General features: G+C 43.4%; 1 protein-coding gene across 1 annotated transcript in view; it reads right to left on the bottom strand.

Annotated features, from left to right (window-relative positions):
* The window catches only part of MAP3K21 (mitogen-activated protein kinase kinase kinase 21), a 53,688-nt gene extending 37,491 nt beyond the window's left edge, over positions 1-16,197 (bottom strand). The window contains exon 1 of the mRNA XM_058543012.1: positions 15,109-16,197. Within this exon, the coding sequence (XP_058398995.1) occupies positions 15,109-15,928 (820 nt within the window). The 5' untranslated portion in view covers positions 15,929-16,197. The remainder of the gene's footprint in view (positions 1-15,108) is intronic.
* Between the last annotated feature and the right edge of the window lie 828 nt (positions 16,198-17,025).

Below are 17,025 nucleotides of genomic sequence, written 5' to 3' on the forward strand. Positions count from 1 at the left end.
TGCTGCCACTCTCCCCTCCCTAATCCATATGCCACCACTAGTAGATTCATCTTCCTGAAGTGTCACGACATTCTTTTATTTTTTAAACCTTCCTTGAACAAGCTACCGATAGATGCTACAACATGGATGAATCTCAAAACCATTACACTAAGTGAAAGAAGCCAGACATAAAAGGTCACACACTCTGATTCCACATGACATTCTGGAAAAGCACAGAAATCAGATCAGTGGTTGTCAGAGGCTGAGGAGAAAGGTCTGACTGCAAAGTTACACAAGAAAACTTCCTGGGATGCTGCAAATTCTATATCTTGGTGGTGGTGGTGGTGGTTACAGGATTATATACATTTGTCAAAGCTCATCAAACTGAACACCCTCAGAGGGTGAATTTTACTATATGTAAATTATACCTCAATAAATCTGCATTAAAAAAGGAAAAAAAACAATTCCCATGGTTCCCCATCATTCAGGGATAACATCCACATTCCTAGACCTGGGCAATCACAGCCCCTCACATCTGCACAGCACCCTACATTTCACACTCCATCTCCTTCCTTTGCAGGTGAGCCTCCTCTGCTGAACCAGGTAGCTTCTCATCCAGCCCAAACATCATCTTCTCAGTGACACCTTCCAAATACCCCCAAGCAAAGGAAATTACTCCCTCCTCCATACTCACATGAATTTTGTGTTTCTATTACTGCACTTATGAAGCACAGGGTACTATAATTATTTGTCTTGACCTCTGACTCTTCCACTAGACTGTTAGCTCTGAGAGAGTATGTGAGTGAGAGAAAGTGCAGAGAGACTGTGTGTGTGCGAGAGAGAGAGTGAATGAGAGAGATAATGAGTGAGTGTGAGAGAGACAGAGAGATGATGGGGAGAGACAGGTTCACTTCACATCCGCATGCATGCATCGAGTCTGATTCAGAGTAGGTGCATAATGTCTGCAAATGAAATGAACAAAACATGCAGATTCTTATATGTGTCCTTTGCTCCCACCATTCCCACCTAATAGAAATAATAAACTAATAAAAGCATCACTAACAAATATTGAGTATTCACTGTATGCCTTGCACTTTACATGTATTATTTCACCCAATCCTCACAAAAATCCCAAGAGATAGGTCTTCATTATCAGAAGATAATCAGTACTGAAAAAAATAAAGTGACCAAGTGAGTCCAATTAAACAGTAATTCAAATTTCAGAGTTAACAGGGTATCAGGGCAGGGGAAGGGGGCGAGGGTTGTTATTCAGGTTCTACCTTGAAAAATAATATGAAAATAAGTCTATTTCATTCTTTATTTAACAACATTTTTGTCATTGTTGCAACCATGCACTAACTCTTAGAAAGATAAAAATGAAACAAGTGCAGGAGGTTTTTTAGAATAAATTATCCAAACAAAATTAGAGAATGACATAAGACATTCTTCATGCTTGATTTTTGGAACATGATCATAAAGAGGGCCATGTTTCCAAACGTTAGTTATAAGAATAATTAACATTACTGAATACATTCTACTTGTCAGGTACACTGATCAGTATTTTAAAGACATAACCCACACCACAACACTGTAGGCATATACTATTAATTATCTGTACTTGATAAAGAAACTGAGACACAGAGATGTTGAGTAATCTGTCCAAGGTCACACAGCTGAGAAGCAGTGAAGCTCACGCAGTCTGAGCCCAGAGCCCACAGTCCTAACTACTTCCTACATTGCTCAGCTTTCATCAATTTTTCATAAGAGCTTTCTTCACTCTTTGGAAATTGCTCTCTATTCCAGCAGCCATTCTCCTCCTTTCTGATTTCCTGTCACTGGATAATTATCAACTGACCTAAGTAGAGGCAGCACAGCATAGCGATGAAGGGTGTGTACTCCAGGGCCAGACTGCTTGGTTTGGACTCTCTGTGCTTCTGTCTCCTTGTTTTCATGGGAGTTATGATAGTATGTACATCATAAGGTTGTAGTGAAGAGGAAATGAATACCTGTAAAGTGCTAAGTGTCTGAAACACAGTAAACATTTCATAAAGATTTTACACACACACACACACACACACACACACACACACACACACCCTTTATCAATGGGTTTGAATATGTTTTTAGCAAATCTTCAAAATCACTTTCGCAGACGTCAAGAAATCCTTTATCTTTTGCAAGGCTTGAAATTTCACTTTGCAATAGATTCACATTTTATATGCATCATATCGTCATATGTTTACAATATAAGACATTCATAAAAATCACAGAGTTAATGCAACTGGAGAAAACCAACACTGGGTTTAAACATGAAGAGATGTCTGAATGCGACTTATCATGTAACTTGCCAATACTAAACACATATTGTTGTCTTGTAATGTTTCTCTCCCCAAGCGATCTTCTAACTGTGGGATTTAGAGAGCAAGGACCTCCTGCTCTATTTTTATATCCATTACATAGATGGATCAGGTTTAAGGTGGTCATATAACCCATGGTTACACAGTTGGTAACTAGCAAGGCCAAAATTCTACCATTTTTCCTACTCTTAATCTCAATGCTGTACGCACTATATAGCGAAGGATGGAGGAAGTCAGGGGGAGACTCACTTGTGTTTGGCACAGCCTCTATTCTTTTTGTCCATCTATACTGCACCTATTCTCAAGGTCCAGCTTCTTTAGGAAAACCTTCCAGAGCATCCTACAAAACAGCAACTATTTCATCTTCCCAATCATTCATTATCCATATTTTACATTGTTTTGTCAGTTACCTTTTTACCCTAAATTATATACAAACTACTTATTCCCAGGAACTGTATTTTATAGCTTTCCCTGTATCCCCCAATATCTCCTAACACGGTACCTTGTACACCAAATGTTCAATGGAACAGTTTTTATTAATCATAATTATCACCAATTCTAATAATAAGAACAGCGCCTACCGCTGAACCTCTTCTATGTGTAGTTGTTTCCACACATTCACTGTCTATGAGGTAGACACACCACACACCATTCTATGAAGTGGGAATTATCATCTCCACTTTACAGTTTAGGAATGTTATCCAAGATCATATGCTACCAACAGAGCTGGGTTTCAGATCTCATCAGCATGACTATCTCCCCAGTCTTCTGTGCTACCTATAAAGCTATCACTTATAAAAAGGGGGCAAAAGAACCAGAAATTTCATTTTGTATATTGCTTAAGAGACTAATTTTTGAATTTCCTTCCTTTCATGTCAGCTTTAGGTGTATTTATTTCTCAATCCTTACTTCTCAGGAATATCAAGAAAAAAATACATTTAATCCTTTAAAACTCTATGTACTTAAACCACAGAAACAAAAGAACAGATAAATTAATTAGCTACTTCATCAGCTGTATTACATTTTTCCCCTGATAATGCACACTACTAATTTCACTTTTAAACAATGATTATTCTTACCACCAAAAAAGACTCAAATTAATGACCAAGATGGCTTGCAGTCCTATGAAACTTTGTTTTCCAAGACACTTTTACATATATTATCTCCTCATTCCTACAAACTGCAGAAAGGAAGGCATGGGGAAGTACTGATTAAAATAAGCATTAAAACAATTCCTCATCCCCAGACCCCAAAGGCCTGGCGGCCCCTGAGAAACAAAGGCCAAAGACAGGCAGTCTAATATAAGTGAAAACAGAACTAAAAACTAAATATTTTAAATTAATTGCATTTCTAAAGAAACACCATGGCAGAATCTACCAATAGTGGCCTTTGTATTAACAGTTTTAGAACACCTCCCCCCACCCCAAGTCCAAAGTTTCCACGGGAGCTGAGTGCCTCCACGCTTTGAACTAACAGAAAACAAGTTAAAATAACACTCAATGTCAAACGTTTAGAGTTTCATGAAAGGCCCATTGTTTTGGATTCTATTGCAGAGGTGTTCAGCAGAATTCCTGAAATTCCTTATCTTTTGGGCAAAATGACCGAAACCAAAAATAGCCGGTGCCCCGACAGGTAATATAATGGGGCACCTGGCCAGGTTTCAGCCTAAGGACACGAGGTTGGTGGCCAACTTCCGCTTCCTACCACTTACCAGGAAGAGCTATGGTGCACCAGCTCACCATCAGAAATTATAAGGTACAAACCAGGCAAATAAACGTTTTGGCCACAGAAATGGTAAATTCTTGTTAGTAACCTAGCGACCAGTGTTTGAGCCCCCTTTTGTGTGATTTCGGTAAAGATTTTTGACCCCTGTTAGCCCCATTCTTTAACAATCAGACTTTACAACCTTATACTTAGTCTACCTATTCAACCATGAGGCGCTTGATGTTTCCAGCTCCTTTGAAGTTTCACATGGGTATTTTCAGAATTATAGTACATAACGTATATTTTTTTAAAGCAATTACAATGTATCCATTCTATTTTCTCAACATTTATGGGACTGTTATGTCCAAATTCCATTTGAGTCAAATGGGCTAGTTTCAATTAATCTTTAACTAGGAATATATTATCAAAAAAAGTCATAAGAAAGAAAACAAGTTGAGAAAAGCAACATGAAAGAATATATTAACAAACGCCACTTCTCTCAGTCAGTAAGTAAGGTCGATAGGGTTACTCTGAATTTCAACTCTGAAAACAATCAACCATTACATGGTAACTTTCTAAGTTTACCAAATAGCACTGAATTTTCTCACATTTCTTTCCATTCTTCTCCCACTGGCACCAAGCCACCCACCCCTACCCCCCATACACATACACCACTCACTCACCAGTCCGTGGAGTCAAGTCCAGACCCTCAACCTGGCCTTCAAGTCCCTTCTCAATCCCATTAAATGATCTTTTCAGCTCTTCTTGTACTCTCCAAAATGAACCCTACATTCTAACAATTCTGTGTACTAACAGCCACTTCGAAAAAACACACCACCACATCTTTCTGTCTGTGGGCCTCCGTGCGCCTGCTGTATGGAACGCCTTCCACTCTCCACAAAAACCACACTCGGTGCTCCACTTTCCACGCAAGAACCAGTGCATGGGCACTGGATTCTCACAGCGGTGTTAACTGTGAGACCACTTACAAGTCCCTTAGCCTGTGGAATCTCAATTTCTCCTTCTATTAGAAAAATGAACAACTTCATCACTCTCTTCCTGCTCCAATATCATATGAGTCTATAAATAACATCTCCCCTTGGGTGCCTTCCCTCACAACCTCAGCTAGAAGTTCTCTGCACTTCTAAGACACTTAAGTTTGCCACTCCCATTACATTTACATACAGCATTATCTTACTTGTTAGTCTCATTTCTCTAATCAAATTATAAGCAGCTGGGAATAGAATGTGCACCTAATTAATCCTATTTAGTTATTTATTTTTACTGCACAGCAACTAGCATTTTTATATGCTCAGTAAATATTTGTTAAATGAATGAGTAAATGAATACTGTAAGGGGAAGAATGAATAATAAGAAGATGAATTATTAGAAAGTTTTTCATACAAAGTCAGCTGCTAATTATAGAAAACCAACTCATCTCTGCCCTCCTGAAATAGTATTAGGAAATGAAGACTATCTTAAAAATAATTATAACAGTTATTTGAACACTGACCCATTAGCAGCATCTGACAGTTGATCATTCTTCCCTGGCCTCCAGAGCGTCACACCACTCCCTGGATCCTTCTTCCTTTTCTTTTGTTTTTTTTGCTAGAGATTTGACTATCTTTTTTTGTGTGTGTGTGAGGAAGATCAGCCCTGAGCTAACATCCATGCCAATCTTCCTCCTTTTTTTTTCCCTTTTTCTCCCTAAAGCCCCAGTAGGTAGCTGTATGTCATAGTTGCACATCCTTCTAGTTGCTGTATGTGGGACATGGCCTCAGCATGGCTGAGCTGGACAAGCGGTGCGTCAGTGTGCGCCCAGGATCCGAACCTGGGCCGCCAGTAGCAGAGCGCGCACACTTAACTGCTGAGCCACCACTTAACCGCTAAGGGCCGGGCCCCCTTCTTCCTTTTCTAGCTGCTCCTTTTTCTGGTTCCTCCTCATCTCCCTGACCTCTAATTACTGAATACCTCCAGGACTCAGTTCTTAGACCTCTCTGATCTTTTCTATCAACACTCACTCTCCAGATAATCTCAGCCAATTTCAAGGCTTTAAACACCATGTATATGCTGATGACTCCCCAAAGCTGATCTCCACCCTGGCTCCTCTTCAGTCTATTCTCAAAACCAGAGTCAGTGCAATCCCGTTAAAAGGTCAGTCAGATCCCAGGTGTCTCAGTTCAAAACTCTCCGGTGTCAGAGTAAAGTCCAAGGCCTTGCAGGACCTGACCCCACTTCTCTCACGTCCTACTCTTCTCCTTCACTCTTCTCCTGTCACACTGGCCTCGTGCTTTGGGGATTTGCCATTTCTGTTCCCTCTACAAGAGTGTTCTTCCCCAGACGACCCGCCTCCTCACCTCTTCAGGCTTTGCTGATAAGCCACCTTTTCTGTAAGGCCTGCCTTAGCCATACAATCTAAAACTTCAACTGCTCACCCCAACATATTCACCCTCCTCTTCAACTTTAGTTTTCCTTTTTCTACTATGCATGTACCACTCTCCAACATACTACATCTTTTATTATTTATTCTTTAACGTCTGTGTTGTCCACTGGAATGTAAATTCCACGAGGGGAGGAATTTGTTTCTGCTTTGCTCACTACTGAATTCTAACAGCCTAGGAGAGCTCCTGGCTCCCAGTATACAATCAATAAATAACTGTTGTATAAATGACTGAGTTAGCTTACTAAATACAAGAAGATAGACTTCTGTAAAGAAAATATAGACGTGGCCAGCTAAAATAGAGCTTCACATTGCCCTTATGCCAAAAACAAAAGCCACTGGACAAACCTTTTCATGGACACACACAATACTTAGTTTTAATGAGAAAACTTCTTACATTTCATTGTGTGTGAAAGTCCAGTTCTATATTTCTATCACTTTAGTATTTTAACAAAGTATGTATAAAGCAAGCTGAGGGAGGACTCTTCCACAATATTCTACACTAGTAGAAGTAAACAGAAAGTAATACATTTGATATTATTTGATTCAATATTTGCAGAAAACCAGAAATAAAGTCCTTAAAATCACATTAAGCCAATAATAACTCAAACATCCTATAGGCAATCAAGATACTTCCCCAAATGGTACGTGATTTGCTCTTTCTCTAACAGCTTTAAAAACGTCTTAGTAATGAGCCCTGGTAGTGAAACAGTTACAATAGCAATTGAGTACTTCATGCCTCCTCCTTGACCCTCAACTTATCAACCCAAGACGCAAGCAGACCTGCCAAAGCACGCAGATGGCAGCGCTCCTACGGAGAACAAAGCTCAGGACTGTCTCCTCATACTGCCGGCTGGCCTGACTCAAGCAAGTCAGCCAAATTAAAAAGACCCTCACCCCAACCAAGAGGAATAAATACATGATTACATGGCACTATATTTTGCAGAATGACTAATAACGTTCTTAGGTTATAAAGAGTTGTAGAAAACTTTTAGGTATCAATGAGTTCACATATGCAAAAACGAGGAAATATTTAAAGCACTCAAAGTGTTTCTAAACAGTATATAAAAATGAGTAGAGTCACCAGCTTACATTTAGAATGTGTCTTACAGTTTATTAAATACTTTGACATACACTAGGAGTCAGCAAACTATATGCCAGGGGCCAAATCCGGCCCAATGCCTATTTTGTAAATGAAGTTTTATTGGAACACAGACACACTCACTTGTTTACATATTGCCTTTGGATGGTTTCAGCTACAATAGCAGAGTTGAATAGTTGCAAGAGAGACATTATGGTCTGCAAAGCCAAAAATATTTATTATCTGGACCTTTATAGGAAAAATGTGCCAACCCCAGGTGTACACTATCTTACTTGATCCTCACATCACTCTATTCAGAAAGTCAGGCCCACAAGCCCACAGCTGGTGAGCAATAGTTAAAGCTCAAATCTCAGACACCACAATAGCACTATTTGTCCCTTAATGTCAGAGGGGACAAATGCTTAGAGATATTCCTTTCCCCAGAGGCACAAGCCCAGAATAAGCCACCCATATGCTCAGCTGGTACCTTCCATGACCAACCATCCAACGTCATCAGACAGTTAACCGGGTTTGGGATGCAGTCTGTGGCCATGGAAGAATTTAGATATCAATCCAGATAACTATAAGAAGCAACCTACAAATCTGGTCCTTTGAACAGCAGTTTCCAAACTTGGCTCTGCATCTGAATCATCCAGAAGCTTTTTAAAACATATATTGCTGCATCAAAAGCTCAGATGGATTGATGGATGGATAGGGTTAGATCTGCATTAAAGCAAGTTAGGAAGACGTTAATGATGGAATCTAGGTGGTAAGTATGTAAGTGTTCACTTAAAATTCCTTCAACTCTGTATAATTTCAAGATTTTCAAAATAAAATGTTAGAAAAAAATTCATTGCTTGTTCCCAACTAAGGGCAACTGAATCAGAATATCCAAAAGTGAGACAGTGAATTTTATTTATTTATTTATTTATTTTTTGGTGAGGAAGATTGGCCCTGAGCTAATATCCGTTGCCAATCTTCCTCTTTTTGCTTGAGGAAGACTGTCCCTGAGCTCACATCTGTGCCAATCTTCCTCTACTTTTTGTATGTGGGATGCCGCCACAGCATGGCTTGATGAGCAGTGTGTAGGTCCATGTCCGGGATCCGAACCCGTGAACCCTGGGCCACCGAAGCGGAGTGCACAAACTTAACCACTACGCCACTGGGCCAGCCCCAGGGAGTTTTACTTTCTAAAAGCTCACGGGGAGCTTCTGATGCCACATTAGGTGTGGGAACAAATGCTCTCGAGTGTTACTCTTTATCCACAGAACTGATCATCCAGCCTAGGACTTCTCAGAGTATGGTCCAGGGACCCCTGGGCATCTCTAAGATGGCAAGAGATTAAATGCAGAAGCAGATGTGAACATCTGTCTGTCTTCTACTGTCTGGCATCAAAGTGAGCTTCAAAAGTGTAAAGCAATGCCACTCTCCTCAATAAATTTGTTTTGGAAAATAAGGGTTTTTTCCTCTCCATTAAAAATGCTATGTTAACAAGTAATGGGTCAATTGTTATTTTAATATTATTAAATATTTTTAAATTTATCATTTTAAATTCCTAATATGGTAAATATCAATAGCTATAACCTACATAAACGAAAGCTCTTTGGGGTCCTGATAACAAACATTTGAGAACTGTTAATCTAGGGAATAACTGAAGAAGATAAAAGCTCACATTCTGGGATCAGAGGCCCTGGATTCAACTCTCTGATAAGCCAAGTGACCTTGATAAAATCAATTAATCCCTGGCTTCAGTTTCTTCATCTGTAAAATGGGGATAATTAAAGTACCTCAAAAGGTTTCTGTGAGGAATAAATGAGGATAAAGTTTGGATAGTACTCAGCATTAAACAAACATTAGCTGTTGTTCCTGTTACTATATTTAGTTAAAGCACTTAAGATGAAGCAATATCTGAAGAAGACGAATTTTAAAAAATAACTAAATTCCCACTGATTAGGGGTCAACTGTACAAATTTAAGTTTCAGGCTCCAAAATAAAACCAGCACAGTTCTCCCAGCCTCCCCAGGAAGCTGTCTTCTGCCCCCTAAAATTCCTTCATTGAGGTGTTTCCCCCTTTTGGGAGCCCCTCAAGTACCATCGAGGGTTTGGGGACAGTCACACTGCCATTTGGAGTTAAAAATCATCAGCCTAACATAGTAAATCTGGTCATTCTTTTCTAACTGTGGAGAATCAGGGCAAGAAAGCGCCCTAAATTAACTCACTAAATAAATAGTGATTATAAAAACTAGGCTCCAGTCATAAATGATAAACAATTCACATCAAACCAGTGTCTAAGTATTTAATTTTTTATTACTGCCTTGTTGATAATCTATGATAGTACAGTCATAAAGCAAATTACCCCAAACATATTTTTTTTCTTTGTAGATGTTTATCTTTCAGCAGATCAGACCACTTTCCTCCTCAAAACCTTCAATGGCTCACTCTTGCCACCAGCCAGTCTACACATCTCAGCATGGCATTCAAGGCACTCACTCACTGGCCACATGCTAAACACCTGTTTCCTTCCCCAAACCCCTTGTCGACCTTTCATTCTAGCCACACCTAACTATTCATTGTTCCCTAAAAAAGCCCTGTGCTTTCATGCCAGTATTTACCCAACTGCCTTTGGAAGGTTGAAGAAACATTAAATAGATTTTCCCTACAGGACTTCTGTCTACCTCCAAGAGAAGAGTTCAGTAGACAGAATCAGAAATCAAGAAATTCAAGCTCAGTGAGGTTATATAACTTGCCCAAGGTCGTACAGCTCATAAGTAACGACACCAGTATTCAAACCCAGGTCTGATTTTAAAGCCAATGCTCCTTCCGGTCACTGCACTATTCTGGAAAAGTTCAACACTTACACGCTATTGTGAGAAAGCAGGGCTTACAGACGACCTTCTGAAACCGATGAAGTAGTTTTCCCCTCCCCTCTTTCCCTTACCATGCTTTGATATACTTGACAACAACCACAAAAATGATCCAATGTGTACAGTGAAGAGTAAGTTTGCGTAATCCAGAACTAAATAACTGCCCCCCCACAACTATAAAAAACGAGAAGTGGCCTATTTATTTTTTAATACGCAAGTATGATAGGGGAAGATGTGGTGAACCTTTGTGATTGCTGTTCTTCTAAAAACATATCCTTTAGGTGATTTTGTTTGAGAAGCAGATTAGCTCTCTGTCACCAGTGGGATCTCTGGACTCGCATCCCTGTGCCCCTTGAACAGGCTGCAGCCATGGCATGAAGCTGCACGTCTGCAGTAAAAAAGCAGACCCGAGAAGGAAGACAACGCAGGTCTTTTAACTGATAACAGCATAATTAATAGTTCCTCCAAATCATTCTTATAAGCTTTATAAGCACCTTGTTTGGAAATTTGCTATCATTTTCTCGAACAGTTCCTTTATTTATATTATACTAATGAAAAAAGCTAAAAAAAATTTAGATCTCTTGTAGGTTTTTTTAGTTAGAGCTCTAAATTGCATGTCATAATAAATACAACCATGTCTATTTATAAATTGTAGATGTCATTATAGGTAATAATATAGATAATAATTATTCCCAGAAGGCTAATAAAAAAAAATCAAGATAAAAAGATGCTTATTCATTGAAATAAAAGTAAGCAGCTACCAAAATTTGTGGCTCAGTTTCTCATGCAATGTTTATTTTCCACTTTAAAAAAATGGCAGAACACAGTAAGCAATATCAAAAAAAAAAAAAAAAAAAAAGAACCATAGATTATGCCACAGAATCTTCTTTCAATCCTGAACTATGCCAGAATAAACAAAATACTTAGACTAAGTGCTAATAATCCAAACCATCCTCAGCAAGTCACATACTGTACTATTTTATCTTCACTCCTCCCTGGTAACTTCCCTGAAAACCTCTTCCATTGCTAACACCCTGGGCCAAACCAATGCCTTCTCTGGCCTGGACCACCTCAACAGCCTTCACTCACGGCAACTACTAGTCCATTCCCCAGAGCAGCTGGAATAATCCTGTAAACACAGAAATCAGATCACACCGCTCCTCTGCACAATATGCTCCAAGGCTCCGGACGGATGGCACTCAGAATGGAACCTCCACATGGTCACAGCCTCCAAGGCCCCCCACACGCACCTCTACTTCACTCTCCACGCTCCATCTCAGCCTTCCGGCCGTCTCTCCACTCCTCCAATAAGCGAGGCTCACTTCTGCTTTATCTTCCCTTTGCCTGGATCTTTGCTTGACTCATGCTCCTCCTCGTCCATGTCTCTGTTTGTTACTTCCTGGGAGCGGCTTCCCTTGACCGCTCCATCTAAATAGCACCCTCATCCTCCACCCTGTCACTCTCTACTCCTCACTGTGATTTATTTTCTTGACAGCATTTGCTAATATTTGCCGTTGCATGACTGCTGTCTTTCCTATTAGACTAAACCCTATACCGGTGAGCATATTGTCATCTGGTTTGCCACTGTGTCCTTGGGGCCCAGAAGTGACTGGTACAAGGTGGGCACTCAAAATGTGTTGAATAAATGACTTCCAGCTCAGGATGATTCTTCTCTCTTCTCCAATGCATATAAAACTCGCTGTTTTCACAGTAACCCAAAGTTGCCTTGTATGGCTCTCTAGTCATTGCATGTAAACAGACTTAGCAAAATGTCTTCTATTTTCTTTGCATCCTGGGAGTGACAGGGCCTCGCATATTTTACCAACGTAAATGATGTTTAAAACTTGCTAATTTGGCTCAACTTTCAATCTTTTGCTCTCTGTTAGAAAAGCAACAAAGTTGTTTGTACCATCACAACATATCAGCTATTACTTCAACACGTACATTGTCTCAAACTATGATAAAACCTAAAAAGACCAATTTGAAAAGAGGAAAGAAAATCTATCAAGAGTAATATCTTCCTTCGACAAATTTAAACATTTGTTTTAAACAATAATTTCTACTAACTTGGTTTCAAGTAGTCTTATACTGGCTCTTTGTTACATGAGTAGACTACAGAATGAAAATAAAATTCAATATTGATTTTTAAAACCTTGTTTACATTATCATTAACTCACTCCCACCATTAGCAAATAACCAATAAAGTCAAACAAAACACACTGTAACACAGTATCTGCTGTACTCAAAAGTCTGAACAAGAAGGTATGGCTTCATTTATCATAAGAGAATTCCAAAGTATCTGCATTTATCCATGAATAAACACCACCAGAGAGCCAGGAAACAGCAATGTGCTAGGCACTGTGATCTACACATTTCAGGCCCTATTCAAAATGTTCATGTTATAGTAATTAACTAACTATGATAATGGTCATATTGTAACAAAAATTTGGCTAAGCTAGTGACCTAGCCAATTAAGATCTTCTAAAAGTGCAACAATTTAAAGCAAAGGCAACCTTGCCTGACAGCTATAGAAATTACAATGCTCCAGGAAGTTTGCCAATTTATTCTGAGGGCGAAAAGTCTTTCAAAAACTAAGTTGCAGTATATAATCACCTTCAAATTACATAATATCTACTATATACAAAGTAATCTACAGTTCCACTGTACAAGTTTTTCTGGTATCAATAAAAACTATTTAACCATAGTTACTATTCCAAGGTCACGTTATTTTTTTTTTACTATTTAATAGTATTAGTTCTTTAAATTTTTAATTTATATAAAAAAATTTACAATTGGAACATGGATTAATTTCCCCTTCTATGCTTTTACAAACACTAGCAAACATGCTCTCCCTTATGATCAGCTCATACAGACCTCCAGCACTATTACAATCCAATGAAACAGACTAAGCATACTGCCAAAATAATAGTTTAGACTTTTGGTCTAAAGACCAATCCAACCCAAATCGTTTGCCTGTGTTGGTGATGGCCTGCAACAGAAGAAGTTTGTAGAATGCCAGATTCCACGTGTAGCACAGGCCTGCTGCAATGGCCAAGAGACAGAGCAAGCAATGATGCTATTGCTGTTCTTAAAACGCCAGGTTCTGCAGAAAACGCCAGGCAGACACAGGCCTGCAGGACGCCCCTGGGAAGAGGGCTTATGGGACGCACAGACAGGACACACAGGCCTTGTTCTATGGCAGCAGGTTAAACATTTCTTTCAATAAAAGCATATTTTAGGAAAAAAGCGCCAAATGGTAGTTTGAAGCATTTACAAAAATATGTGCATTGAAAATTGTGCTATGTCTTAACATAACACAGTCTAAAAGTAAATAATTCTGGAGTCCTTCATGCCGCCTCTGTCAGAATTCTAAGAATATACACTACCACTGCCACTTTCCTATGCCCTATTTTCTTAGAATTTGCTCCTGTCACTCAAGCAGTTGCAACCTAAATTATAAGACGTGGGGGTTAGTGAGAGTCATAAAATCTAAAAGAAAAGTATTCAATGCTTAAATGTGGTTACCAACACTCAAATTATTTATAATTCCCATAATGAAAATACTACATTAGTCATTTTCAAATAAATTTCAGTGCTGAAGGATTCTGAATAGAAAAAAAAATACACAAACATAACAACAAACGCATCATTTCTTCTCGTCCTTCTTTCTGCAGACTTGGAGAAGGACAATGTTTCCATTTGAGTTAGCTCCTGTCCTAGCAGGTTTTACAAGATTGAAAGACATGCAGCTGTGGTAGGCCAATGCCAGTTCCGGCTGCATCGTTTAACCTTTCATGTTTCATCTCATTCTAACATGAAGTGGTCTTCAATGTTGAAGAAGCAACTTTAAACAGCAATTCTATTAGCTCCTTTATACGGTAAAATTTAATAGGATGTGGGTTTAGTTCATTTGTCAGTTCTTTACTGACATCTGGAAAATCCACCCTGATATACAAACAAAGTAAATGATACAAGGCAGGTCTTCAGGATTCCAAGTACCTGTTGTGCAACGACAATGAACTTGCTCTTAATCAACCCAAACGTGCAAACTGGGGCGAACTGGTGTTTCCCATCTGGAGACTATTCCCCAACATTCAAGCCACCGAACCAACAATAAAATCATATCTCATGCGCAGAGACCTCTGAATGAAAAGTCTTTGGAAACGTCAAAGGACACAAAGCCATGTTTAAAGTAGGAACAGAGCGAATCTCAATACACCACCTGTCAAGGTGAAGGAAACGGGGAGTTTGATGGAGGCCACTAGGCGGGAAGGAGGGTCATGCGTTTCTCATGACCTGAGGAAGGCCTCGGTTTGCAAAGTTCTACCCAAATGAACCACTTATCGCACCTAAAGACCAACAGCACCGTGCGGTTTCCAGAAGATCCAGATATTTCACAAATGTTTAGTGTGCAAGCAAGTCTGATGCACATTTTTTTAAAAGTCACCCAAAAGCAACAAGTCAAGGTAAGTGTGTCACTTGCTCCAAAGCCAGTAACCAAAGTCCAGTTGGACCTCTGAACCCTGGAAGGCCTGCGCATGAGGTGCTGCTGGCGCCAGGAGGCTGACCCCCGCCTCCCTCACCTGGCAGTACGCCCGATGGAGACCACCCAGGGCTGGCACTGAAGTGGGCTTTGCGGGGCACAGCGGCGTCCTATTCCGCCCCCCACCCCCGCCCACTTACTGTTGCTGGACTTGAGGTCCCGGTGCAGGATGGGCACGACGGCCTCCTCGTGCAGGTAGAGCATGCCCCGCGCGATCTGCACTGCCCAGTTGACCAGCACGTGCGGGGGGATGCGGCGCACGCGGCGCGCACCGGGCGCGCGCGGGTCCGGAGCGGCGTTGGCGGCGGCCAGCGCGCGGTTGAGCGCTCCGCCGCGGGCGAACTCGAGCACCAGGCAGAGGTGCGGCTGCCGCAGGCACACGCCGCGCAGCTCGATGATGTTGGGGTGCCGCAGCATGGCGAAGAGCCTCGCCTCCCGCCGCACGCTCTCGACCGCCGCCGCCGCGTCCTGCTCCGGGTCCCGGCGCGCCGCCTTCACGGCCACCTCCTGGCCCTGCCAGGTTGCGCGGTACACCTGCCCGAAGCCGCCGGCGCCGATGAGCTCCTTGAGCTCCAGCCGCTCGAAGTCGACGTGCACGGGCGATCCGGGCCGTGGAGGCGGAGGCCCGGCGGGCTGCGGCGCGGGGCGGGCGGCCGGGCGGCACGGCGCCACGTAGTTGGCGGGGAAGATGCCGAGGCGCCGTTGCACCTGGCCGGCCCACCAGCCCTCGTCGCCCGACACGGCGGCGTCCTGGGACAGCACCTCCACCAGCTGGCCGCGTCGCAGGCTCAGCTCGTCCTCGCCGCGCGCCTCGTAGTCGTACAGCGCGGCCCACAGCCCCGCTCCCGCCGAGGCCGAGCCGCCGGAGGAGGCGGACGACGACGACGCGGAGCCGGCGGGGGCGCCCGGGGCCGGGGACACCGGCCTGTCAGCCGCGCCCTCGGCGCCCGGCAAGGCCATGGGGGCGGCCGTGAGGGCGAGGGCGGAGCGCGGAGCGGCGGGCTCAGCCTCCGGGGCGGCCGGGGGCGCGCATCGTCCAGCCGGGTCGCCGCCCGCGCCCAGGAAGGCAGGGAGGAGGAGTCGGGGCTCGCGGGTGGCGGGCGTTCGCAGGCCGACTACCCGGAGGCCCCGACCTCAGCCTCCGTTCCTCCTCGGCCGCCTCTGCTGCTGCAGCGGTCCCCGTGGCCGCGGGCGCTGTCGCACCATAGTGGCGCGCTGGGCCTGCGGCCGCCCTGCCGCACGTTCGGCCTAGTCGCCGCCTGGACCCGCCCCCTCCGGGCCGGGGCCGCCCTCCCGGGCCCGTCCCCGCCCCCCCGGGGCCCGCCCACCACGGCGCCCGCCACGCCCCTCCCGCCCAGACCCCAGGGCCGGGGGCCGCCCCCGCCCCCGCCGCTGGCGCTCCGGGGCTTGGGTGCTGCGCGCCCACGTGGCCCGGGAGGCGGAGCCAGCCTGGGGTTGCAAGGTGTTTTCGGGAAAGTTTCAGTTAAGCCAAGGTTAAGGCTCGGGGAGTGCGCTCTTCACTAAAAAGCAGGCGCAGCCGGGGCAGAGCTTCTGGTGCTTTAGGGCGTGGCGCGAGGAAGAGGGTTGCGGCTCTGGGAGAGTCACTGTGCCTCCGAGAACAGGGTGCCGAACAAATCCGAGCGCGGCTCCAGACCGGTTTACCCGGCTGCGTGCGTTTGAAATCCACCGCGGGGCCCAGAATTGAGTAGATTACGGATCACCGAGGGTACGGAGGGAACGCAGGTCTTTAGACCCGGAAGCTCGTTTTTCGTGACAGATAATCCCACGTTTGTCTTTACTGTTTACTCAAATGGGAAAGGACCGCCGGTTCCCTGTGAACCCATAGGTGTGGGTTTAGGAGGCAGTGGCAACGCCTGGGTGCTGGAGTCCCTGGCCTTAGGTACTCCCAGGAAAGGCGAATAGAGCGAGAGACTGCACAGCAATTCCAGTCCTCGCTGGTGGGCGACTGTTGCTCTACCCGGTGTTTACCTGGCGCTCCGCACAGAACGAGCTGTGCACATAAACCGTCTGGGAAGCGGGGCCTCCGCGCTCTTCCA

Source organism: Diceros bicornis, chromosome 6, assembly GCF_020826845.1.
Source record: "Diceros bicornis minor isolate mBicDic1 chromosome 6, mDicBic1.mat.cur, whole genome shotgun sequence".
NCBI lineage: Eukaryota > Metazoa > Chordata > Mammalia > Perissodactyla > Rhinocerotidae > Diceros > Diceros bicornis.